Here is a 26,616-nt window from a genome sequence, read left to right on the forward strand (position 1 = left end):
TATCTATAGGCAGGCCGGCGGAAGCACTAGACAAGCTAAGCCTTGGGCCTAGGGGGTGCGAGTGCCAGGTCAGATATATGTGGTATATATCTGACCTGGCGAGTGGCGGCGGCAAAGAGGAGTGGGGATTTGAATCTCCTCTTTGCTGCTGCCGCTGGCGAGCCATGTGTGGGGCCGCTCGCGAGAGGTAGGAGTCGGTGCTGTGACCGGTTTCCTAAATTTTTTTCATAAGTTCAATCTCTTGTCACATCCTCTGCAGGGTTGGAGCGCCAACCAATAGGGCACTGAAACCTCGCCAGGGGGGGGCGCCAATTGCCCTGGGCGCTAACATGTCTCAGTCCAGCCCTGGTCCTCTGTGATAAAGACAATGTGTGATTCATGGTTCTCATATTCACACATGACAGACTTCGCTCCATGGTTGTAGACTTCTGGGTTCAGGATTTTTCTGACGTTTCAGGAGTTCGGGGGGGTTTTTTTTTTTTTTGTTCACCTTTCTCCTGAGCTGGAACTTTAAGGTAATTGGGATTAAAAGAAAGAGTTTAATTTCTCAAATGTTGTTAGTAGCGAGATTAACCATCACTAAGTATTGGAAAAATGTGCCGTCTTGTCTGTACCATACAGTACATCTCACTGCTATTTGTCCGACTTAAAAATGAAACATTAAAAAGAAAATCCCCTTACCTTTGCCTTAATCCATCTTTGATGTGACTTCAGGTACTCTACTCAGTCACCATAAGTAGCTGAGAGGTGAAACCGTGCCAGCCTCTGCTTCTAGTTTGTACAGAGGAATTTCAGAGGGTGTCAGGGGAAACAAATGCTTGGAAGCAGGTCTGGATTTCACCTTGAGGCACCCATAGGCAGTGCCATGGCACTGTAGCAAGCAGAAGCTGGCCTCTTTTTGGCTTGGTTATTTGGCGTCCTATGCAGGCGTCTCAGTTGCCCCAGCCTGCTTGGAAGGTTTCACAAGTATAAATGGTCAGTGAGCCAGTGAAGGCAGGTGCACGGGAGACTCTTCCATGATCCTCGGAGAATCTGTCATTGTGGGCCTCAGGCACAAACTGAAGAGTTTTTCCCATTTTCTTACATCTGATCTTAAATCTCTTATTCACCTACCTTCTTTGTTTTTAATCAAAGTGATGTGAAAATGGCAGTCGTTTGCATAATCAAAGGGATTTGTAACCAAAAACCAGAGTTTTTTTTGATTAATATTTAAATATCTGAAGAAACTAATTTTGTTAATTTTTTTTTTTTCTTTTCTTCAGAAGCCTTAGAGGAAATGGAACCGGAGCTGCTAAAGTGTGAATTTTGTGGCAAGATGGGATATTCGAACACATTCCTGAGGTCCAAACGCTTCTGCACCATGTCCTGCGCCAAAAGGTACGCTGCAGGAGGGTGGACAAGCCCAGGAGGGCGGGGACGCTTCAGCAGTTGTTTTTCACTGCTTCTCAAACACCGCTGAGCACTGATTTAAGTTGTGCGATAATTCACTGCCGAGTTAGGAGCGGCAGGTTCCAGGCTGGTCTGCAAAATAAGATTATTAGGTAATTGTTGTTCGTTAGAAAAGACAAAACACCTGGCTGTGCTGCTGCTCAGCAATTATTTCTGGCACAGAACATTTAATTTGAAAATCAGCAGGTGCCTGGATTCTCTTTGGACTTCATCAGAGTGCCGGCAATAATCCTTCAGGGCTTTCAAAAAGAAGGGATTGGCAGAGCTGCTGCTGCTGCTTCACAGTCCTTTAAACCAAACCCAAGCCCCTTTTCCCCATATTTTCTTTTGCTGTTGACACTGAGACGTTTGGCTCGACGCCCAACCTAGCTCTCCTTCACACCTGGAGGTTTACCTTCTCACAGTCTGCTGGAGATTGAGATGGGCAGGCCAAGTGGGTGCCTGCACTGCATGGGAATTGTTGAGACTGGAGTCATTCCCCGCTGAAGTGTGCTGGTGGTGTAGCCAGGGCAGAGCCAGGTGTACATAGGTGTACATGGCCAGGTGTACAGGGCAGAGCCAGGTGTACATAGGTGTACATGGCCAGGTGTACAGGGCAGAGCCAGGTGTACATAGGTGTACATGGCCAGGTGTACAGGGCAGAGCCAGGTGTACAGGGCAGGGCCAGGTGTACATAGGTGTGCAGAGCCAGGTGTACAGGGCAGAGCCAGGTGTACACGGCAGAGCCAGGTGTACATAGGTGTACAGAGCCAGGTGTACAGGGCCAGGTGTAGCCAGGGCAGAGCCTGTGGTTCTAGAGTCACGTTCATGTCAATGGCTGTTACCATTCTATTTTTTTTTCCAGCTACAGTGATATTTATTTATTTATTTATTTATTTATTTTTAGATTTTTATATACCGGTGTTCCTGTATGAAATACAAATCACATCGGTTTACATTGAAACTAAACATAAATTTTGCCAATAGGCATTACATAGTAATTACATTGTACAACTCTCATAGGGATCAATGAAAAGGGAGGGAGGGATGGCATCTCCCTAAAAAATGATGGGCCACTGATTTGGGCAAACCTTACCCTTTCAAAATCTTCCTCCCTCCACCTTCACTCAGTTAAATTTGTGCGAGTAAAATTGCGAATAGCACAACTTTAGCCATGCCAGAAAGGGGCCAGGGCGGGCTATTTTAATTTAGGCGGATAGTGTGATATTTAGCCAGATAAGTGTGGCTGGTTCAGTTTATCTTTAGTCACACTTATCCAGCTAAAAACCGACCCCTTAGAAAATGAGCAGATGTATTTATTTATTCATTTTAAAAGCTTTTCTAGACCGACATTCGTTGGGATCATCACTTCGGTTTACAAGGAACAAGAAATGCGGCGCAGGTGCTTTACAATGAACTGGTAACAACGGTACATAACGAGGGCGGGAGGCTTAAGTAACGGGGCAACTGCAATACTAAAATAACAGGGTAAGAGTAAAAGGCAAAGCGGGGTATGAGGGGGAGAGAAGGAACTACAATGAAGGGAGGTAGGAAGGTTAGGAAGTTTAGTAAGAATAGGGGGAAACATAAGAAGTAAAATTGCTAGATGCATAGGTATTGCTAAAAGCATAATAGGAGGAGGGAGAGCACAAATATATAGATTGCTGGATGCATAAAATTGCTAATTGCAAAAATACAAGGTGCTCATAAAAGATTCTTACCATGAGAAAGCCCAGTAGATGAAAATTGATTTTATTTTTAGGTAATGTCATGCTCAGCCAAGAATTATTGGCACTGTGCCATTAGGTTACCTGGAAATGGCTGCTTCATTGAGAGGATGCTGTACTGTGCTCTTTACATTAATGAAAGGAATCGAATCTCACTCACGCCTCCCCATGAGCATTAATATTGGGAAAAGCACAAATGCTGGTTACTTGTGTTTGGGAAGTAGATCTCACTTTACCGCTACAGAAATTGCTCTTAAGGCAGTTGGTAACTGAATCTGCATCTAGGTGGAGAGTTTGTGCCCCTCCTGATTTTCTTGCTCCAGTCTCTGATTAATGTAGTATCTGTAGACATGACGTCCAGAAACCAGAATCGGTTTTAAATCCACAGCTGTGCACAAAAATGCCTATTTTCAGCCAGAGACCTCACAGCGCCAGTTTAAAACTTAGCTGGCGATCTTGGGTTTACTTTCAGCCACACCGAGTTGCAGCTGAAAACCACTTAGACTTAGGCCATTTGGTCAGCCGGGGATTGGCAGCTAAAGATCCACCCCCCCCCCCCCCCATCCTCTGATCTGGGAACACCTCTAGGGCCGCCCTTTTTTTTTGAGCAGCTACATTTAGCTACTGAGAGGGGGATACTTCCTCCTTTCCTCCTCCTGTAGGATGTAGCCATCTAACTTCCTATTAGACAGCTAGATCCCGCTGAAAATGGACCCCAGAATTACTTGGACAGTGTGCAAACATAAATAAAGAAGAGAAAAGGTCATTTATTATGTTTAGGGACCTTCATTTTCAGTTTTTATTGTATTTTTCACAGAAATTTATCAGTGTTTATGACAACAAGAATAAAAATGGGAGAAAACAGTGGAAGAAAATAACTTGTCATTTTTCCAGGTTAATATCAATTTTGTTCTTGTCATAATGTCCAGGAAAAATAAAAAATGAAAATGAACGTCCCTAATTATGTTGCATTGCAAAATAGCCATCAGTAATATTTATAGCACGAATGGAAAAGCCAAAATGTAGCCACTTCTGATGTCTTGGGATAGATACTTTATTTTTAGATACAGGAATTTCCAAATTAAACGAAAGTAAGTCATTTAAGGTTACACTGGGAGATAAAACAAAGAATATGATACCAGGTAAAGCTAAAATTATATTATTTATTTTATTACATTTCTTGCTTGCCTTACAAACATGCTCAAGGGGGTAACAATGCAATAAACAATAATATAATAGAAACATCTTGAAAGGCTTTGGGACATGATAGGATCTTGATAAGATTTTACTTTTCTGGTATGATGAATCCATACAAGCGGTGCTAACATTCACTGATTGTATGGACCAGTTTATCAAATTGTCCTAAGCAAAGTATTGTGATAGCCATGTTGAATCACTTGAATATGTAAAAACAAGTCAACAAATGAATTGTATTTATTTATTTATTTATTTATTTAGTGATTTTTATATACCGCGGCACGTAAAGATATACATCACCTCGGTTTACAGTAAACAATAAATTAGCAACAGGCTTTACAGGAAGTAAACAATTGACAGCAACAGGCTTTACATAAATAACGGAATTCAGGAGTGCCTAATATAACTACTTTAACTATTAAGAACAAATGCATATTCTAATTCAATAAAGAAGCAGAAGAGCAATAGGCAATCCCTTTCTATTGGAATAACTCTGTACATCTGTGGCAAGCTTTTAAGAGTTCTGCTACCTTTGTTGGAGGGAAGCCGCTAAGCCTGAACAATACTTCTGGCATTTGCTCCCAGGTTTTATTTGTTAATTCAAATGGCACTTCCTGAACATACCCAGATCAGTCCAGACCAATGGGTTGTGCATTCCTACCAGCAGATGGAGTCAGAGAACAAATATTTTGGGCACTGCTACATAACCGAGAGTGCTACCTGCAGTCCTTCAGTATTTCTCTGATTCCAGCAGTTGGTAGAGATGCAAACCTGCAGTCTGTTAGTTAGTTAAAAAAAAAAAGAGTATTGGGGAAAGTTTTTTTCCTAAGTTAGGCTAGTTAGTAGTTAGCTATATAGCTTCCTGAGGTGTTAGGCACCTTCGTGGGCCATCCCTCAGTGGAAGCCGGGTGAACAGGAGGTTGGACACCCCTGCCTGAGTCTCGCCCACAACGGTCCAGTGGCTTCGACAACCAGGGCTCCTGGTTCCCTACTGAGGAGGCTCCCTTCACGCCTTTCCTCAGGCTCCAGGAGTACCTGTTTAAAGTTTCTTGAGAAAAAAAAAAGAAACTGTATGTCTGAAGCGGATCCTCTCTAAGGTAGGCAGAGTCTGGTTTGGGGATGGGCCGTGTTGTGCCGTTTTATCAGCAGGCCAGTCGGACTGGGGAGCTAGACCCCGCAGGTCTCGACGACGGCCCTGTGCTTCCAGGTAGGTCGGCGGCGGGGGGGGGGGGGAGGGGGGGAGCCTTCGCGTGCGTGCTAGGCCACATTTCTTCGCGCTGGCAGCTCTCCACAGAGCAGTTTCGTGCCTGCAGGGAGTTTGCTATTTTTAGCTCCAGCAACCGCACAAAGGTTTCCCGACTAGATTTTTTCTTTTTTGCTGATGACCGCGTGGCATGCTTGGTCCGGATTATGGCACCCCAACCCAAAATGGGGACCTGCCACGCGTGTGGCGTGTCAGGGCAGGCCCTAGACATTAGTTCCCTCTGTTCTACCTGTTCCACAGGGCAGGAGGGAACTTCCTCAGGGGAGACATCAGGCAGACAAGGGGCTCCATTCCTCCGGCCGAGGTCCTTCTCAGCGGGGGAGGGTGGCTCCCAGCGGGTGTCGCGGGAGGAGGATGCCCCTCCCATTCTATCCCCAGTGGAGCAGGTTTCCACCTTTGGAGATGACTCTGGGCTACCAGACCCTCCATCTGAGGGAGGGTGCCGACACGGGGGAGTTCTGTCCTGAGTTTGTGCTGCTGCTGCTGCACCAGGCGTTCCTGGCTAGGAAACAGGTGATCCTGAAGGGAGCCTCACAGCCGAACGTTTTGTTGGAGCCTCCACCTAAGTGGATATCCACGAAGCCCCTGGACCTCCAGCAACCCGTCGAGGATAGGTTGCTGGTCCCGCTCGGAGATACCATGGGCTCTGGAGGAGATCAGGATCCGGGGCTCACCCATGATATGGGTGATGGGAACCAGGACGACACGGACCCAGACGAGCTTCCACCCTCGGAGGGTGATGATCCTAGCGTGGTGCGCATATTTAAGCGGGAGGAGCTCCGACCTCTCATTCCCCAGATCTTGGAGGTCCTGGGGATCAAGGTTTCACAGGAAGAGTCTGACAGCGAAGGAGTTAACCTGGTCCTGGATGGGATTCGGGGACTGACAACTTCTTTCCCGTTGCCTAAGAAGGTCCGCAAGCTGGTGACCTGGGAGTGGGACTCGCCAGATGCTGGTTTGAAAGTGGGTAGAGCCATGGCAAAACTTTACCCCCTGTCACAAGATGTTTTGGATCTTCTGAAGGTACCAAAGGTGGACTCGGCAATGTCGGCCGTGACTAAGAAGACCACCATTCCTGTGTCCGGGGCTGCTGCGCTGTAGGACATACAGGACCACAAGCTGGAGATCCAGCTTAAGCGAGTCTTCGAGGTCTCCGCGCTGAGTCTCAGGGTGGCGATTTGTGCCAGCCTCATGCAGCGAGCCTGCCTTTGTTGAGTCTAGGAGGCATCCGTGGCTCTGAGTGCCGATGGTGGGGGGCCCTTGCAGGCCGCACGATTGGTGGCAGAAGTTTCCTATGTTGCAGACGCGTGGTATGACTTGGTTTGGACCTCGGCGCGTAGTATGGTGTCCGCTGTCACGCCTTGTACACTCTTTGGTTGCGGAATTGGTCAGCAGATTTGTCTTCCAAGTCTCAACTCTGTAACCTCTCCTTTAAGGGCAAGCTTCTCTTTGGGGAGGACCTGGACCAATTGGTAAAATTAATGGGGGAGTCCAAAGGCAACCGACTTCCGGAGAATAAGAAAATGTCTGGGAAGGTTTTTCCCTCTCGAGCTTGTGTTCGGGTTTCTCGCAGATTTTGCACTAGTAGGTCTTCAGCTCCTTTGGGGCCCAGGCCAGTCTCGGGGCATCAGCAGTCCTTTCGTGGAGGTCGGCGCCCAGGCAGAAAGTCCACGGGCCAGGGTGCTGGACGTGGAAAACCCTCCCAATGAAGCCGAGGGCACCCATTCCATCGTAGAAGCTGTCTGAGGCAGATTGTCGAGCTTTTACGCGGAGTGGGAAAGGATTGCCTCGGACCAATGGGTCTTGGAAGTGGTCCGGGACAGTTACGCTCTCGAATTTTCACACCCGGTGCGGGAGGCCTTTGTGGAGTCTTGCGTTGCTTCGTGGGCCAAACGCGAGGCAGTATGGGAGACCCTACAATGGCTTCTCGATCTCCGGTCCATTGTTCCAGTCCCCCTGTGGAACAGGACAAGGGACGGTATTTGGTGTACTTTGTGGTTCCCAAGAAAAAGGGTACCTTTCGTCACATTTTGGATTTGCAGAAAGTGAACTGGTGTCTGCGAGACCTTGAGGCCTGTGGTGGCCGTTGTGCGCAAAGGGGAGTTTCTCACGGCCTTAGACCTCACCGAGGCGTATCTCCACATCCCGATTTGCCAGAATCACCAGCAGTTCCTCCGATTCAAGGTGCTGGGTCAACATTTCCAGTTTCAAGCTCTTCCTTTCGGCCTGGCGACGGCCCCACGTACCTTCACCAAGGTCATGGTGGTCGTGGCGGCGTTCCTGCACAAGGAGGGAGTCCTAGTTCACCCGTATCTAGACGACTGGCTGATTCGAGCGAAGTCACAGGAGACTGCATAAGATCGGTCCAGAGGTCCATTTATGACACAGCCTTGCAGTCGCTCGGCTGTGTGATAAATGTCCAGAAAAGTCACTTGGAACCCACTCAGTCGCTGGTTTACTTGGGAGTGCTCTTCGATACCTTCCAAGACAAGGTTTCTCTAGCATCGGACCATGTAACGAAGTTGCAAGATCAGGTCAAGGCTCTCCTTCAGAGGAAGGTTCCGACAGTTTGGCATCACTTACAAGACCTGGGATCCATGGCCTCCACCTTGGATTTGGTCCCATGGGCGTTCGCTCATTTGCGGCCGTTGCAGCGTGCGCTGTTGTCGAGTTGGAACCCGGTGTCGGAACAGTTCCATGTACCGTTGCCTCTACTTTCAGAGTCCAGAGTCAGTCTGTCATGGAGGCTTTTACACAGCAATCTGGTACAGGAAGTGTATTTGGATCCGCCAAATTGGGTAGTTATCTCCACAGATGCCAGTCTGTCAGGCTGGGGAGCAGTTTGCCTAACAAATCCGCTCAAGGTCTTTGGTCCCCAACGGAAAGATCTTGGGCCATTAAACGCCTCAGAAGAGGTCTGTCCGACTGGCCCTGCGAGCATTTCTGCCCCTAGTCGAGAACAGAATGGTTTGAGTGTTCTCAGACAACGTGATGACAGTAGCTTACATCAACTGCAAAGGCGGGACACGGAGTCTCACGGCGGCGCTGGAAGCAAGGCTTTTGTTCGCTTGGGCGGAGCGCCATCTCAAAGGAATTGCCACGTTGCATGTCGCAGGGGTAGAAAATGCTCAGCAAACTTCCTCAGCAGGCAATAGCTCGATCTGGGGGAGTGGGAGTTAGCTCCCGAAGCTTGGAACCTCATTTGCGCCAGGTGGGGCATGCCTCAGTTGGATCTGATGGCAACTCGGGCCAATGCAAAGACAGAACGCTATTTCAGTCGTCGAGAGGTGAGTTCGGTAGGGTTAGATGCCCTAGTGTGTCCATGGCCCACGGGCATTCTTCTCTATGCCTTACCCCCCTGGCCTCTCATTGGTCGACTTCTCTGACGCATAGAGCGACATTCAGGCAGCATAGTGCTGGTGGCTCCGGAGTGGCCACATTGTCCATGGTTTGCGGACCTGGTTCGAATAGTGCTGGGAGGTCCCCTGCAGCTGGCTCATCTCCCGCACCTACTCCGTCAGGGGCCCATATTTTCGGATCGGGAGGATCACTTCTCTCTCGCAGCTTGGCTTTTGAGAAGCGACGATTGCGATTGAGGGGATATTCAGAGCAGGTCATTTCCACTCTTCTTCAGGCGCGTTGGCCGTCTACTTCTTTGGCCTATGTTAGGATCTGGAAGTTGTTTGAGGCATGGTGCCAGCACTCCTTGGATCCTTTATCAACGGAGATTCCCCAGGTGTTGGATTTCCTTCAACAGGGGTTGGCTAAGGGAATGGCTTTCAATTCCCTTCGAGTCCAGGTAGCGGCCTTAGGTGCCTTAAGGAGCAGGTTTCACGGTCGGTCACTGGTGGTGCACCCAGATATTTCACGGTTCCTTAAGGGAGTCATTTACGTCCTCCCGTATGCCCGTTATGTCCAGATTGGAGTTTGAACCTGGTGTTTCCTGAGCTTTGCGGAGCCCCCTTTGAGCCTTTATGCAGGGCTCCAATTAAGGATTTAACCTTGAAGACCGTTTTCCTGGTAGCCATTTGTTCTGCACGATGGATTTCAGAGTTGCAGGCTTTGTCGTGTCAGGATCCCTTCCTTAGGATTTACGATGATAGAGTTTCGCTGTGCACGGTTCCTTCTTTCGTTCCCCAGGTGGTGTCTGCCTTTCATGTCAATCAGGCAGTGGATCTGCCAGGATTTCCGTAGTGGTCCAGGGATTCCCCTCAGGAGAAGGAGCTTCATCTTTTGGATGTGCGTCGCACATGACCAATGACTTCCAGCGGTCAGACCATCTGTTTGTCTTGTTCGGGGGCTCCTAAGAAGGGTGACAAGGCTTCCAAGGTGACAATTTCACACTGGATTAAGGAGGCTATCTCCTCAGCCTACGTTGCCCGAGGGTGTCAGGTCCCCCTGGGTCTGAGAGCTCATTCCACTAGGGCCCAGGCTACCTCCTGGGCTGAGTGTCAACTTCTGTCGCCACAGAAAATCTGCAGAGCGGCGGTTTGGTCCTCTTTCACCAAGCAGCGGTTTTGGTCCACTTTTACCAAGCATTATCGTTTAGATGTTAGGGCGCAAGATGAATCGTCCTTCGGTGAGAGTGTTCTGCGCCCGGGTCTTTCAGGTTCCTGCCCAGTGTAGGGTGACTTGGGTACATCCCACTGGTCTGGACTGATCTGGGTAAGTTCAGGAAAGGAAAATTGGTTCTTACCTGCTAATTTTCGTTCCTGTAATACCACCGATCAGTCCAGAGGCCCACCCCCATTTCAGATTCCGAAAGACTGCCTTAAGAGGTGATGTTTTCCTGAAGAAATAAATTTGTTCTATTGCAGATGCTCTTGAAGGAGCAGGTTCTGAGGTGGTCTAGTGGTTTTTTGTTTTCTCTGTTACGAGCGAGGGGTTGGCTGTTACTTAAAGGGGTTTGCCCTTTAAGTAAGGTTAGTAGTTTGGGCTTGGGTACAGGCCAATACTGAGGGGCTGCAGGTGGCACTCCTGGTTGTGTAGCAGGGCCCAAAGCTTTTGTTCTCCGACTCCATCTGCTGGTAGGAAAGGCATTGCCATTGGTATTTTCAAATGTTTGAGTTCCCATAGCTTTGAGGACAATTGCATGGTGTCTAGGTAGATAATATTTACTTCAAAATTTATAGCAGAAAGAGGAGAGGCATAGCTACACTACAGGGGAATCAAACAAAATGTGAGAGTGATGTCAGGTAAGGAGAATAGGATATTCAGGCTGTATACCTAGTTCACATCAGGTATAAAGGATGTGAAAGAAAACAATTCAAAAACAAGTGAAAACACTTCTGTAGAAGACTCATCTTTTCCAACTTAGTTTTAGAAAGCAGCTCCTCTGAAACCCAGGGACCATGATGAACAACCTTTTCTGTCAAAAAGCTACCACAATAAAAAGGATTAGCAAAGTAACTCGGAGGCACAAGCTGTGGTCTTTGAGAAGCATACAGTGGAAACTCAGGGTGATTAGATCATAAGGAAGGATGTTGTCTTGGCCATGACTTTGAGAGTGTATTACAGTGCTAATGGAATGCTAGAGATGGAAGCTCAGCCTTGCCTTATGGGCTCATTAAAAGAGTTTTATCGCATGGATAAAAACACAACTGACTAACCAGTGTTCCTTTTTTGCACTTATGTTTTCAGTAAATGCTTTTTATTTAAAAAGAAAAACATAAAACTCTGTTTGAATAGTTTTAATCCCCCTACCTGGGCTCATTATCCAGCAATAGAATTAAAAAAAAAAAAAAGAATAAATGTATTACTGGAAAATAGTGTGAAAACATATAACCCCAGAGAGTTAAAATCCTGTAACCGGGGACCATTCCAGCAGCTCAGTGGCACTGCTGTACGCTGCCATCCAGTTATATTTATAATTTTATTTATCATCCGCCCATTTAAACGAGCTCGAGGCGAATTACACAGCTAAAAGACCAAATTATAAATGCACAGAATTGCAGGTATACAAAACCTTTATCCAGCTCCGCTCTTCTGTTTCCTGGGTTGATTGGGGTTGGAGATGCTGTGGGGACGGAGTCCCCTGAGGGGGGTGAGGGGAGAGATCGGGGACATCAACCTTTGTGCAGTGGTGGCAGCTAAAGGCCAGAAATAGGGCCTGTGATTTACAGGGTTCTGGGAGGAGCCCGGGTGCATGGCCCTCAGCTGAGGACTGTCACTACAATGATCAGACCAGAGGTAGGCCACTCTGGTCCTGGAGTGCCACAAATGGGCCTGGTTTTCAGGAAAACCACAGTGAACACATGTGTGCAATTTTGTTTCAAAAGGCGCACTAGAAATGTATTAAATACATGAGATATAATTGCATACAACGGAAGCAGTACATGGAAATATAAATGTAAATTCATTATAAACCTGACTTTAAAACCCGCACGCACGTAGAATCCAGGGGTTATGCGCGTGGCTGGGCCTTGCGCGCGCCACGCGCATTTTACAAAGGGCCCGGCCACGGGTGTATCCCCCGTTATGTGCAGGAGTGCCAGGCCGTGTAAAAGCGAGATGGTGCCATGGTCTGGGTGGGGCGAGGCAGGGCGGGCTGGGACAGCGCTTTTAGACGCTGTCTTGGGGAAGCACGCTCCAGCCGGCTGCCGGCGCACGGAAGATACTTCTGCTCCAAAGCAGCAGTAAGTATTAAAATAAAAACTTAGGGGCTAGGTAGGGTTAGGTTAGGGGTCGGGGAGGAGAGGGGAAGAGGGAGAAAGTTAGGGTTAGGGGAGTTCCCTCCCAGTCTGCATGTGTATGCGGATATCGTATTTTATAACATGTGCATATTGGGGCTGATTTTAAATCCTACGTGCGCGGGATACATTTGTGCGCGCTACCCGGTGCGCACAAATGTACACCCGATTTTATAACATGCGCGAGCTGCCGTGCGCATGTTATAAAATCCAGTGTCAGCGTGCACAAGGGGTACACATGTGCACCCAAGGGGAGCCCGATGGCTTTCCCCGTTCCCTCCAAGGCCGCTCCGAAATCGGAGCGGCCTTGGAGGGAACTTTTTTTTTAGCTCCCCCACATCTTTCCCTCCCTTCCCCTATCTAACCCACCCCCAGCCCTACCTAAAGCCCCCCCCCCCCACCACCTTATTTCGCTGTTACGACTGCCGGCACGGCCGCTCTGCCAGAGGACTCGGGACCGCCGCCCTGCCTCCGGCCCCGCCCCGGACCGCCCATTTTTGAAAGCCCCGGGACATACGCGCGTCCCGGGGCTTGCATGCGCCGCCGAGCCTATGCAAAATAGGCTCGGCGGCGCACGCAGGGGTAGGTTTTCGGGGGTTACGTGCGTATCCCTTTGAAAATCTACCCCATTAGAAAATTGGCGAGTCCATGTGGCGAGCGCTTTTTAAAATCCGCCCCATGTGAATATCCTGAAAACTAGACCTATTTGTGGCAGGCCAGGAGCGGAGTTGCCGACTCCTGGATTAGACCAAATCAAGTTGGAATAGGTGGCGAATGAAGGTTCCCAGTGCCACATCCCTGCCCTAGGTCTGACTGAGCTGGAAACCCAAAAAGAGCAGGAGCAAAATTCTGCCAGCTGGAACCCTGCACTATAGCTCCCTCTGACCTTTTAGTGTTAGCCTTTGCCAAATGTGAAGGCAGCTTTTCTGCTTACTGTCCCAAGAAAACAAGCAATGCTGTTACCTTAGGAGGCAGTGGGATTAAAGTATTTAAAAAGATTTCCAGTACTTAGTTGAAGTAAGGGAAGTATATAGTATTGTTACTTTCTGTGTTTTCTAAAACTAGAGCCACAGTGAAAGAGGGCTTTTATAAACTTCAAACATTGAAGAAGTTAAAACCACTGCTTCATAAGAGTGACTTCCGGATGGTGTTACAAGCTTTAGTACTATCAAAACTCGGTTATTGTAACGCTCTCCTTTTAGGATTGCCTGCAGCAACAATACGTCCTCTACAACTACTGCAAAATGCAGCGGCTCGCCTACTTACCAACTCATTGAAGTTTGACCATATCACCCCCCCTACTGGCCAAGTTACACTGGTTACCCATCCGTGCCCGAATTCAATATAAATGCTGAACCTTAATTCAAAAAACCATCAACGGAGAGAACACGGATTGGTTGAACGCATCCTTGCGTATACACCTGCGCGCAATTTAAGATCATCAGGCAAGGCACTTCTTTCAATACCCTCCCCTAAATCTGCTCATTTAAACTCAGTTAGGGAAAGGGCCCTTTCTCTGGCCAGGCCAAAACTTTGGAACTCTTTACCACTTGACATCCGACAAGAAGCTAGCATGCAATCGTTTAAAAGAAAAACGTTAAAAACATGGTTGTTTGAGCAGACCTATCTCCAACCAGGTTAATCCTTGTGTTATTCTTGGACTTCCCCGCTTATATTAAGTTAGTTATTAAATCCTTACGTTAATGCAAACGTGCCTCGGTATATAAAAAACCCTTAAATAAATAAATAAATAAATAAATAAATATAATGGAAGCTTTTAGAAAACATTCTGTATTTTATTATTTTGTATTATTGTCTTGCTTACTCTTTTTAATATATTTTGGGGCAATTTTTTAATTTAGTTTTATTTTATTTTATTTTTAATTTATTTTACTTGCTATTTTGATAATTTTACAAGTGCTTTTATTTAATTAAAGTTACTTGTTTTATTAGACCAGGATTAAAACCTGGCTTAGTCATAATGTAAACCGACATGAAGTGATAAACAAAATGTTCGGTATATAAAAATGTTAAATAAATAAATAAATAAAATACATATTGAAGTCCTTATTCAGTCACTGTCCAAATAGTAAAGTTAGCTGGATGAACTTATCCAGCTAACTTTAGCACATCTCCATGGCATGACCAGTCTTAGCCAGATAGGTTATTCAGTATTGGTGTTGGCCAGATAACTTGTCCAGCTAATGTAACTCCTCCCCAGTATGACCCGGAATGCCCCAAATTATCTAGATAAGTTTTAGCCGAATAATAAGATATCTGGTTATAAATGCCTTTGAATGCAGACCTCGTAATTTTTCCTCCTGCTACTTTGAGCTTCCAGCTCAGTCAGAACTGGCCTCTGCAGGAGGTTTATCACCACAAGCCTGCAATTACAGCTTTCTGGGGGTGAGGGGAGGGGAACTTTTCCTGTCGGTCAGGGAACTCCCTCTGGAGCTTGTCTCCCCAATTCTGGCCACGTTTGCAATGGCCGGGACTTCGGAAGCTGTGACCGCTGCCCTCTGCAGCACCTTCAGCCCCGGCTGGCCCAGGAGATGGAAGTCAGACTTGGTGATTGAAGCTGTGTCCTTCTGCATGGCAGTGGGCAGCCGTGCTGCTGAGCAGTCGAGCCGGCCCCCAACCCATGTAAAGGTGGACTTTTTTTCCGTTACATCTTTTGTTTGTGTGTACAGATAACACTGTTATCAGTTTTGAGTTCATTTATCTATTAAGGCTTGGGTGTACTATGAGGAATGAGATCCCATTAAAATATACCCTCTTTGAAATAATATATGCATGTATTGTACATTTTGTCCAAAACGTCTTCTGTCATTTCTTTGTGTAGACTTACAGTTGATGTATGGATTGTATGAATTTTGGCAAAAGCTGTGTCCTTGTAATACATCTTCAAGCATGCCCTGTAATCATGTGTATTGTGTTGATCCTAATGGGTTTTTTTCTCTTTGTCCATTCCTTGTTCTCTTGAAGAAGCATGGAGATTTAGTGCTGTATGATTCTATTTATTTTATTTATTTTATTTATTTATTTAACGGTTTTATATACCGACATTCATCAATGATATCACATCGGTTCACAGCGAAACAAGAAACTAGTGCCTGTGGCGGCACTTTACATCGAACAAGTTTAACATAATACAATTAGAACATATTGTAACATAATAATTAGAGAGTAAGGAAAGGTAGGGGAAATAAAGCATTAATCTAAAATTAAAATAACATGAATACAAGAGGGTAAAAAGAGAAAAAAGGAGGAAAAGTGACAGAAGAATGAAATTAGATTAATAAATTAGTGTAGGCAAAGATTGCAGGTATATACAAAATGTACAATTATAGGGAATAACATGAAATATCAAATGTGAAGGGAAGGGGTGAGGAGAGGGGGGGAGAAGAAGGGGTAGGGAGGGGGTAGGGTAATACAGAAGGGAGTGAGAGGAGGAATGATGTATGCTTAGGGAGAAACCAGTTCGAGGGGGACTCATCCGCATTTAGTGAAAATCTGGGTCAAGGTGATTCTATGATGCAGTCTGTGTGAAAGTCTGTGATGCAGGTGATTCTATGATGCAGTCTGTGTGAAAGACAACCTAGACACTAAATGATTTTCCTGTTATTTTTTTCTGGCCTGCCAGTTTTCTCCTCTTCAGCTGGATCTGGTCTTTACTGGGCTACGGTGCCATCAGTCTTCATTTGCCAGTATCCAGAGTTTGTAAACAGACAAGCCCAAGCCCCATTCCATATAGCCCTCCCCTCACAGCGAGAGTCTTGGCTAGCAGCCACAGACTGTGGCACCTCACGTCCAGCCAGTAGCTGCCACCAGTGAACAATGCATGCGATTCCCCTCCTCCGCTGCCACAGTTGACTTGGAGAGCAGAAGCTGGGCCTTGGGACTTACTGAATGAGGGTCTCTTGCATAGTCTGACCTTTATCTCCCTGTTTTAATAGCATGCTTAGGTACTGGTTCTCCATTGAGCTGTTGCTAACATTTAAAAAAAACAAACAAAAACACTGAGCAGGACTGGAGAGTATTTGCGGGACAGAAGGTGTTGGCGTAACCTGATTGTCTTCCTCTATTGATTTAGCTCAGGTTTTTGTTCAGTGACATTTGTTTTGATATTTTGGCAATGTTTTGAATATGTATTACAACAAGCAAAAAAGATAAAATGAACTCCTTGGTTGATTTGGTTTTGAAGATATTTAACTTGAATAATTAATTTCAGGTACAATGTGAATTGCAGTAAGAGGCTTGGAATCTTTAAATCGGACAAGACCAGTCGCTGGAGCAGGAAGCAGGACGGCCCGAGTCTCAGCCGTCGAGGGCGTCGACCTAGTGGCTCTGAAGGGGCTGTTAGAGAACACTTTCTTAGACAGGTCTGTAAAAAGCTTCCAGACGTCTACAGTACCTGCTAAGGTTATAAGGGGAGTATAATACTTTGCGTTACATTTTCCAGCTTCCAATTCCCTATCCACCTACAGATGACGTCTTAGTAACTTCTCACGAGGATCCTGTGCCGGCCGCCATGACAACACGCCTGCGACGGCAGAATGAGAGGGAGCGGGAGCGAGAACGTAGGGAGCTAAGAATCAGGAAGACACCAAACAGCATTGATCTGCTCCCAGATGCCCAAACCGATCCTGCGCTGTGGACAGTGGATGAAGTTTGGGCCTTCATCCATTCATTGCCTGGTACGTGCACTCTTATGAAAAACAAACAAGGAAAATAAGCTACAGCATCAATGGATTGGGTCTTTCCTATAAACACTTGGGAGTTGTGGCAGCAGCACAGCGGTTTCCTTATCGATTGGTTCTGCAGTTTGTGTGAACCAGGGTTAAAAATAGATGCTTCAAGAAGCAGATCACATTAACTGGGAATTGTTTTAAGCTGGCACAAGTTCTGACATGAGGCATATAGTGGGCCGGATTTTAAAAGGGTTACGCGCATAAGGTACGCGCTTAACCCTTTTAAAACCCCACTGCGCGCGCCGAACCTATGTTGCATAGGCTCGGCGGCGCGTAAGTCCCGGGGTTTCGCAAGGGGGGCGTGTCGGGTGGGTGGTGCGAATTTCGGGGCATTCCGGGGGCGTGGCGCCAGCCCAGGAGCATGGTCGAGGTCTCCGGACCAGACCCCCGGGTCGGGTGATGGCGCGCCAGCAGCCCGCTAGCGCGCGCAGAGTTACACCTGACTTTAACAACAAAGGTAGGGGGAAGGTTTAGATAGGGCCGGGGGGTGGGTTAGGTAGGGGAAGGTGTAGGGGGGGGTAGAAGGAAAGTTCCCTCCTAGGCCGCTCCAATTTCGGAGCGGCCTTGGAGAGCTCGGCGCGCGCAAGTTGCACAAATGTGCACCCCCTTGTGCGCGCCGACCTCGGATTTTATAAGATACGCGCGTATCTTATAAAATCCGGCGTACTTTTGTTCGCGCCTGGTGCTGCGCGCATAGATTTATAAAATCTACCCCAGTGTATTTTGTTCTGAAAATGAATCGCATTTCTGCAGTAAAACAAAGTCGCTGAAAAACCTCTCCTCTTCCTTTGGTATTAAATAGAAACTGCTCCTGAAAACACAGACCCTGACCAGTCAGAAAGTTGTATCACACCTCGTCTCTGATTGATTCCCAGCGGGTTAGAGCATATTCCTCCTAACACAAGACCTCCATTTGATTTCCTCTTGCTATAAATGTATTCCTGTTTCTAATCGGGGTTCCACAGCAATGGAAACCAGTTATTGGGCAAAGAATATATTTAGAAGACTTAGAAAAGTCCTGACATTCTGGAAATGGGAAAGCTTCCATGGGTGTATCTGGAAATTTTGCGGAAATCCTTACACAATAGCAACAGGCAAAAACAGAAACAAAAACAGTATCCATGCCAATACATTTCAAATGTATTTACATAAACCCAATGTTTCCAGTGCACAAAATATATATATTCAGTGTTCAGTTATTGACCTATTTTTGCCAGCGCCATTTGTATTTTTTATAATTCGAGCTGTTTGAGATCCTTGCAAGAGTCTTGATGCTCATTCACCCAGTAATTCGGGCAAGATTAACAGGAAACAATAGGGTGGAATCAGATTGTCTTCCGTTTAGGCATTTATTTGCTGTGGCTTTGTTCAGTTTATTTGCTTGACTTTTAATGACTATATTTTAGAGTGCTGCATTAGTATGTTTTTGGACTGCACGCTCAATGTATGTTTTGTGACCTGGATTATGTATGTTTTGCATTAGTTAAGTATTTAGTGTATTGAGTTTTGTACATATTTTTTTTTTAATTTGGTGCACATCACTTTCAGGTCTGTTTTAAAATGGACCCTTGTGCACCCTCATACACGCGCATATAGGCACATGAGTGAGAATATGCTAGAATTTTTAATCGTGCGTGCATATGTTTTAAAACGCACCAGCCCCGTGTAAGTATGCTCCTAATTTTAAGAGTTTACTCGAGCCCGGGCAGTGCGAGTGTGTCTTCCATAGGACCTTGTCGGCTTTTACGCTCATACGTCGGCGAATTGTAAAACAGGCTCGCACCGGGCACATTCCCAGTTTTCAAATTAGTCCACCAGTTTGTCCAGTTAATATCGAGGCCTTTCAGACCCCTCTGCTTCTTCATCTTGCAGGCTGCCCACTTGACCCAGACCCCTCACCCTGACCTCTAAGCCCTAAAACTTGAGTTCTGCAGTCTTGCTCCTCAGCAGGGGCAGCAGTAAAGTTGCGCGGATATCTAGCGTACGCATGCTGTGATTTTTGGTTTTAAAACTTGGAGTTATGCCCGTAATGTTAAGCCCCACCCTGCAATGCCCATGCGTGCGAACAAGTACATACAAGTACATACACGTGCATTTTGCGGCTTTTTAAAATCTGCGATGCTCACATGCGGCCCACATACGCACATTTGTGATCATTTTTGTGCGAGCAACGCTTTTAAAATCAACCTGTTTATTGGGTAAAGCAATTTATAAATTTAATGAAATGAAAAGTATCCATTGGCCCAGCTAATTGTTTTGGTGCACGAAGCCCTAAGGGTGGATAAATCCAGCTAACCAATCAGCATCCACTGGTGACCGAGGTCCTCAGTCTGTCTCTCCTGCGTTCGCTTGCCTGCATGCTGGCTTTGTGCCAGTCAGCACCTCGGGCCTGTCGCTGCCTCAGGCTGCAGCTTCCAAGTTGGAGCCTCCAGCTTCTTCTGGCATGTTTTTAAGCAGCTTGAAATTATAAATCTGAACACTTTCCACAGGACAGTAGGAGAGGCACTTCCTGGTTCCAGATTCTTATGGTATGTTTAAGTAGTAAAAAAAAAAATATATATATATATAATTACTATCCTTCACCTCCTTGTTTTGTTTTTATTTATAGTCATTTTTTCTGGCCCTTCAGAGTGGATTGCATTCAGGTACTGTAGGAACCCAGAGGGCTCAGAATCTAAATTTGCTCCTGAGGCAATGCAGGGTCTTGCTCAAGGAGCTGTAGTGGGATTTCAGCTCTGGCTTCCCTGGTTCTCAGCCACTAGGCTACTCTTCTGCTTTTCCTCTCTGAATCTAGGGGCTATCATTTATTTATTGCTAATTTATTGTAAACGTTCCCTGTTCTCCTGCCTAACCCCAGCCCCGGGGTGGTTGGGTCTGTATTGTTATACCATGAAGATCCTTTCTTTGGAAATTTATTGGCGAGCCTAGAGTGGAGATTTTTTGGTTGTGTAGGAAGAATTTTAAATGCTTCACATTTTTTCCAGTGGAGAAAGCAAGTTTTAGAGCAAGAGCTCGTATTATGAGGTTCCAAGCAGGCAGACTCAGGAGTAATATCAGGAAATGCTTCTTCACAGAAAGGATGGCAAATGCCTGGAGTGGCTTCCAGATGGAGTCAAAAACAGTGACAGAGAAAGCCTGGGATAAGTGCAAAGAATCCCTAGTTGCAAAGAAGTGAAGAGGAAAGCCAGAGATCAACTGGGGTCTAGGGCACTGTGCCAGGAAATAAACCGGGCAGCCTAGAGAGGCCTCATGGTCCTTATCTGCCATCATAATCTCTGGAAAAGCCACAGAATTGGATTATCCATTGTTTAATCATGAAATGCTTTGGGAGACAGCATGCATGTATCTTACAACTTAATTGTGTCTTCCCAGAAAGAGCTTCTTGGCTTACCCACCTCCTTTGTGTGGCTCCTGGGAGAGATGGGACAGTGGTTGCCTGCTTGGCTAATTCTCTCATTCCTTTGCAGGATGCCAGGACATCGCGAATGAATTCAGAGCCCAGGAGATTGATGGGCAGGCTCTTCTCTTGCTGAAGGAGGACCACCTTATGAGTGCAATGAACATCAAACTGGGACCTGCGCTGAAAATCTGCGCTCGCATTAACTCCTTGAAAGAGACCTGACGGGAGCTGTGCAGAGCAGCTGGGTCTGTGACGGGCTTGTAAATTAACACATATATGAACACGGAGTGCTGCTCTACAGCCGGCTCTTTCCCCAATAAGACTTTTACAAGCTTCTTTTTTTTTTGTTTGCAGCTAAAGTATGCTTCAAACCATGAAATAATGTGATGATAGGGTAAGTTTTTATTCTGCAAGGTAAGAATGGGCTGGAAGCAATGTATCGTTACAGTAGAGTGTTTGGGTGGCACGAGGATCAGAAAGAATCTATGATTATATTCTACTGTGACCCTGCTCCAAAATGTCTTGTGGTAGGAGCGTAAGGTTTTTAATGAACTGTGAGCATCGTTAGTAGTAGTTTTCAGAACGGCAGTGTTCCCCTTTGTAGAGGGTTTTTTTTAGAATGTGGCGTAACAGCAGCTTCCGCAGAGTCTGCGGAAACACGTATTATGGTAAAATGCTATGCATTTAGTACTGAAGTTCATTACATCTTGAGCGTGCGACTGGAAAAGGGAACTCTCTCGTACAGGCTTCTGGCATTTGAAACTCATTTGCTGCCGGGGACGCTTAAGACTGGAAAAGGCTGCTGGGAAGTAGAGAGTATAAGAGCTCCTGCCCATGCGACTTGAGCGCACATGGAGAAGCTGCTATGCACGGAGCCAGGGCATTATGTGGTTACATTGCTGCTAGGGCCAACCTTCGCCCTGGCGAGGAGAGCAGGGCTACCCACTTGGATTGCTGTGGTGCAGTGGCTGATCCTTTGTGGCTTGACAAGCACATTGCCGGTGTCTGCAGGCCAGGCAACCAGAAGGTTATATATATATATATATATATATATATATATATATATATATATATATATATGTACGTTAGTAACGTTCAGCCTGATTTGGTGTTTTAGTAGGCCACAAATGAATGTTTAAAGCAGAAGTTACAAACTCACCCCATACCCAAGGGATTTAGGAAAGACGACGCAGGAAGCCAAAGTATTCTTGTCCCACGTTTTGTACTGTTTTCCTTGCCATGGAAAGTGAATCTGCGAGGAGGGGAAAGCATTGTAAAGCTCCTGTGAATCGAGTGAAGCCCGGGTGAATGTCTGCCTGAATGTTCCTCTGCCATTTAAAGGCGTAATGAGGAACTGGCTGGGTTCCAAATATTGCACTTCGCTTCAGCAGAAATCTTTGGCTTTGATAAACCAGTGGATGAATTTACAAATGTCTTAGATATTTTTCTTTTGGCTTTGGGTAGAATAGAGGTTATTTTTATATAAAACAGGTACATTTTTTTAAATCTTTTCAATAGCTCTTTCTCTGAATGTATTATAATTTCGTGTCCGTGTGTTAAAACAAACAAAAACAAAATAATGTTTATAACGGAAGCTATGTAAGATTTGGACATGTGGACTAATATTGAGATTTATCCCCCTGCTCTGCAATATCCCCCTAGTTTTGTCTTCTGCGTGTGCGTTTCTTCTCTTCCTCAGATACAAGGAAGGGGTTGCCCCCCCCCGGTAGATGAAGGACTGTGGGCAGCTTTTGGTGCCCCTGGTGGGCGCAGCCTGCTTGCCAGTGCTTCTCCAGTCTGATGAGTACACGCTGTCTTCTCTTGCCCTGCCCGTCGCAGTAAGGGAAAATGAAAAGCAGGTACGATTTCTCCTGCCGAACAGCTGCCAACCGGCCAGGGCTAAGCCAGAAAGCTTAACTCCAACCTGCCCTTTCAGAAAATCCAAGCGGAAAGCATCTCCCCCCCTAGAACTTCACTCTACCTTCTCTGTTTGGCGTTGAGGGGATAAAATGCAGCTCTGCTGTGACGTGTGAAATCCCTGCTGGGTTTCATATTTCCTGCTATTTCAAGGGTAGTCTGAGATGACCGATTGAAAAAGAAAAAAAAAAACCAACACTGTTTTTATTAAGACTTCCATAGCGATCGTTGTTGCTGTATGCACTTTATGGTCTCTTCTGACAAAGAGCCAGAGACACCAAAACAATTCAATCCCACCGCAACCTCATCTACTTAAAAAAAAAAAATTCAACCGCTGGTACTTGCTTTTTGGTTTGGAATGCCTTTTTTTTACCCTGATCCTCATTTAAGATGACTTTTAATGAACATTAGAACTGTTTTGCCCTTTACAGCTTCTGAACTTCACTATTTGGGGCCGTATATAGTGTTTTCCTGAAAAGCATGTGATTAAAAAAAAAATCGGGTCTCTGTGCGAGCAGAAGTGAATCTGTGGTGGAAGGAGGTCCGTACACTTGGGGGGTGACTTTCTGTCTTATGTGCCATACTCAAATCATTTCACGGGTGCAGTTGGATGTAGCGTGTGTGTTTATAAGAGTCCTTCACTACATGGGACTCTTTAAAAAAAAAAAAAAAAAAAAAAAAAATAGTTTGAAGAAAAGGGTACAAAATGATTTTTTAAAAATCCTTGGCAGTGGATTATTTCTTCATACGTCATCTCTGCAATTTTAACCAAAGCATTTCAGTTGCAAATGACTTCTGTGAACCCTCATGTTCTGTGATGTTTTTTTGGCTTTACAGCTGGCAGCTTTTTTTTGTATTATTCCCATTTCATTACAGACATTTACCGTGTGTCACAATAGTTGGAGCTGTTAGACAGTGAAGAATGTATGAATAGTAACCAACTCAGACACTGTGCAAAATTTAAATTCATGCAGTCCTTTTTTTTTTTTTTTTTTAACTGTTTGTTTAAACCATCAGCAGACAATTTAAAAATAAACAATACATCCAGCAACAATAAACTGCATGTCCCTAACTCCACGTTGACAATCAATGTCTCTACCCTTCATAAAGCACATGAATAAGGTCCTTATGATGCCTGCAATCCAAACACCGCCAGTAAGGATCCCATACTTTCTCATTTTTTTCAGTGACCGCTGTATCTTGTATCTGTTTATACCAATGAGAAAGCAAAGGTTGCAGCTTCCAAGATGATGCAGTCGTAAACCTAGCAGCATGAATGTGATGATTCCCTAACTGCCGTATCAGCCTTCAGGCAGTCATTTTAAGAAATATTTTTTTATTGCAAATGAGTGAGTTACTACTGCAAAGGCGGAAAGGTGAATCTTTTTCTCACATTATTCAAATGAAAGAATTTAGCAAGCGAGAACACGTTCCGATGAACTGTTACCACTCCATGACGGAAATACAATATGCATTTCTGTTTCCCTTGTTTTCCTCTGGCGATAAAAGTACAATTTATTTTTTTTTGTCTGCGCTCCGGCTTTTACATTCTGCGTGTGTGATTAGCTAGGCAAAGTTATTCTGTAATCCCAGCCCCTGCTTGGATGTCATTCTGGGCAAGCATGGCATCTGGATAACGTGATAGACAAGCAGCACGAGCCAACGTGGTTATTCTGCTCTGAGAATCCCAGACCATCTCCATGATTACAGTGCAAGAGTCTTGCGCTGTCAGGGAGTGGCCATTAGATGGATGTGATACTAACTGTTCTGGCCATGCTTTGATAAGTTCTCTTTTCATGGAACGTGCTTAGCAAAACTAACTGTATTTTGGTAATCGGCTGGGAGAGCTCTTGATCTTTCTAGAAGGGTGAATATTAAGTAACTATTGTATGTAGTTTGGCACCATTCCATAATTCTCAGCCTGAGGAAGTAATACAAGCAGTTATCTCGTGTGAAGGAGACGTGGTTAGAGCGCAGTGGGTCAAGGACCAGGGAAGCCCACCCCCCCCTCCTCAGACTGATGCTCTTTGTTGACCATGGGCAAGTCATTGTATCTCCCGGACCTGAATACCAATGCTGTAAGCTGCCTTGAGCATTATTTGGAAAGGTGAGCTTAAAAATCCCCAAATGCTGCTTGTCCAACTGTTCTGGATGGCGTGGTGCAGGGTCTGGTCATCTCTACATCCTGCTGCTGCATGCTCGGCTTCCTTAGTGCTCTCCGAGAGTTAGGACAAACATGTTCTGTCCTGAATGTAACACACAAATAATTGGCCTCAGTGTGTTAGTGACCCCTCAAAAGGGGTCACTAACACACACACTGTAGGTTATCTGGAAGGAGCCCAGATTTTATTTTTATCCAGTAATAATCGCCGTGAAAATGCTAGTAGACTCTATTCAGAACATGTTCCTTAAAGGTGGTGTATATCTGTGGCCCCCAACCCTGTCCCGGGGGCCCACCAGCCAGTCGGGTTTTCAGGATATCCACAATGAATATGCATGAGAGAAGATTTGCATGCCCTGCCTCCATAGCCTGCACATTTTCTCTCATGCACATTCACTGTGGGTATCCTGAAAACCCGACTGGCCGGTGGGCCCCCGGGACAGGGTTGGGGACCACTGCTGTAAACAGGAGAGTTGTTCACCTCCGTCCACTCGTGGGTTTGTTTGAATGAACAGAGATTTGCTCAGGTGAAAATGCCGAAGAGTTTGGACTCGTGCATCGATTGACCTTGTGCATCGATTGACCTTGTGCATGATACTTATTCCAGTTGAACAGAGCGATCCAGCTGTGTTTTTAGGTGAGCTGTTTTCAGCCACAGGGGTGGGCAATAGCACAGCACTGCGACAGACTTCATGGAGCAGCGAAATCTCAGATACCACCCTCGGGCCTGAAACAATGATGGAATGTGAAGGTGGAGATTCTCTGCCTACAGAAAGCTCCTGGCGTTATGGGCTCTTTTATATTCACACTTATTTTGCCATGACTAATCATATTTTTTGGTTGTTTGCGTCACTTCCCTAAGTAATAAACCACAGCTGCGTGCCTCGCTGGCTACACATAGTTCCCAGCGATGAACCCTTCGCAAACAAGGGCCTTGGTGAGAGACAGAACTGCAGCACGGTGCCTCCTGCCACCATTGTGACGCTCGTTGTGTAGAAACAGTTTGTGGGTTGGGAGGGAAAGAACCAGGAGGTAAAGTTAACACTGAGGCAGTCCTACCTCCATAGGAGACGCCAGTGCTTGTTGGCTAGGTCTTGGTTTTGAGCTTTAGTTGGTTATGTTCAGCTATTTTGACTTTTGAATGTTCCGAGCAACTCTTATATTTTGAGAACAAGACAGAATTCAGTATCCACTTTTGCTTAATTGCTTTTATAGAGGATTACATTTGTTAACAAAAGTGCTAAATGTATTCCCACATTTTTTATTATTTTACTTTGGTTTTACATAATGCTGACGAGAGGAAGGTACTTACTGTCAGCATTCGTAACCGATTGTAGGTTGATCCTTAAAGGACCTAAAGCTCTCAGTTCTAAGTTCAGTTGCCAGGGAATCGCGTTCTGAAGCGGTGGTTAGTGAAATCATTCTAGTATTTTTAATCCATGCACCTATGAAGTCTTCAAAGGGATTCTGGGCCCCATTGTGCTTTGTGACGCATCATGTGGAAATGAATTGTGTCTACAAGGCTGCAGCTCTAAAACCCGGAGGTATCTTGTCCAGACTGGTGCACATTTTAAAGTGGAGCTAGTGGCGAAGAAAATTTGGAGGTTGAAAAATGGCATATTTTTCGCTTGCTAATAAACAGATGACTGTAATTGGAAGAAAGTATTTAAGGATTTTTGTTTTGGGGGATGGTGTTAGCAAGGTAATAGGCTCTAGCCCACGGGTGAAGCTTCTGGCTATCTTGTCTTTTTGCTCCCTTCATCTGTTTTCCCATTTTATTATCCTTTTAAATGTATCTATGCTAAGCTGCACCCGCCTGGGCTGGGAAAACTGCTAGCTGCAACTTGTGCAGAAGGCTTTTTTGGGGTCTGCCCTCGGCTGAAGAGGTGATGAGGAGAAAAACCTCTGGCTTGGGGTAAATGCGGAGCTCGGGAAGCAGGGGCTCGCGCCAGCAGCAGATTTTGGGAGGCTGATGCTGGCCTGGGCTAATCGCTTCGCATTGTATATGCTAAGAAACTGATCACCAGAAGTTTTCTACAATTACACACAGTGGTCTGCGCTCTGGTTACCCATTTTTTCCCT

At 45.8% G+C, this 26,616-nt stretch overlaps 1 protein-coding gene across 10 annotated transcripts in view; it reads left to right on the plus strand.

Moving 5' to 3' along the window:
- PHC3 (polyhomeotic homolog 3) overlaps window positions 1–23,094 on the plus strand; it is a 133,935-nt gene extending 110,841 nt beyond the window's left edge. For 9 of the 10 annotated variants that reach the window (XM_029615141.1, XM_029615144.1, XM_029615140.1 and 6 more), the window contains 4 exons: window positions 1,263–1,377; window positions 16,537–16,687; window positions 16,768–17,002; window positions 20,524–23,094. In XM_029615141.1, the coding sequence (XP_029471001.1) occupies window positions 1,263–1,377; window positions 16,537–16,687; window positions 16,768–17,002; window positions 20,524–20,678 (656 nt within the window). In that variant the 3' untranslated portion in view covers window positions 20,679–23,094. Of the gene's footprint in view, window positions 1–1,262; window positions 1,378–16,536; window positions 16,688–16,767; window positions 17,003–20,523 lie in introns of those variants that run through there. The other variant, XM_029615147.1, reaches the window with a different exon arrangement.
- The last annotated feature ends 3,522 nt before the right edge of the window (window positions 23,095–26,616 follow it).

This window comes from Rhinatrema bivittatum, chromosome 9 (genome assembly GCF_901001135.1).
Source record: "Rhinatrema bivittatum chromosome 9, aRhiBiv1.1, whole genome shotgun sequence".
Lineage (NCBI taxonomy): Eukaryota > Metazoa > Chordata > Amphibia > Gymnophiona > Rhinatrematidae > Rhinatrema > Rhinatrema bivittatum.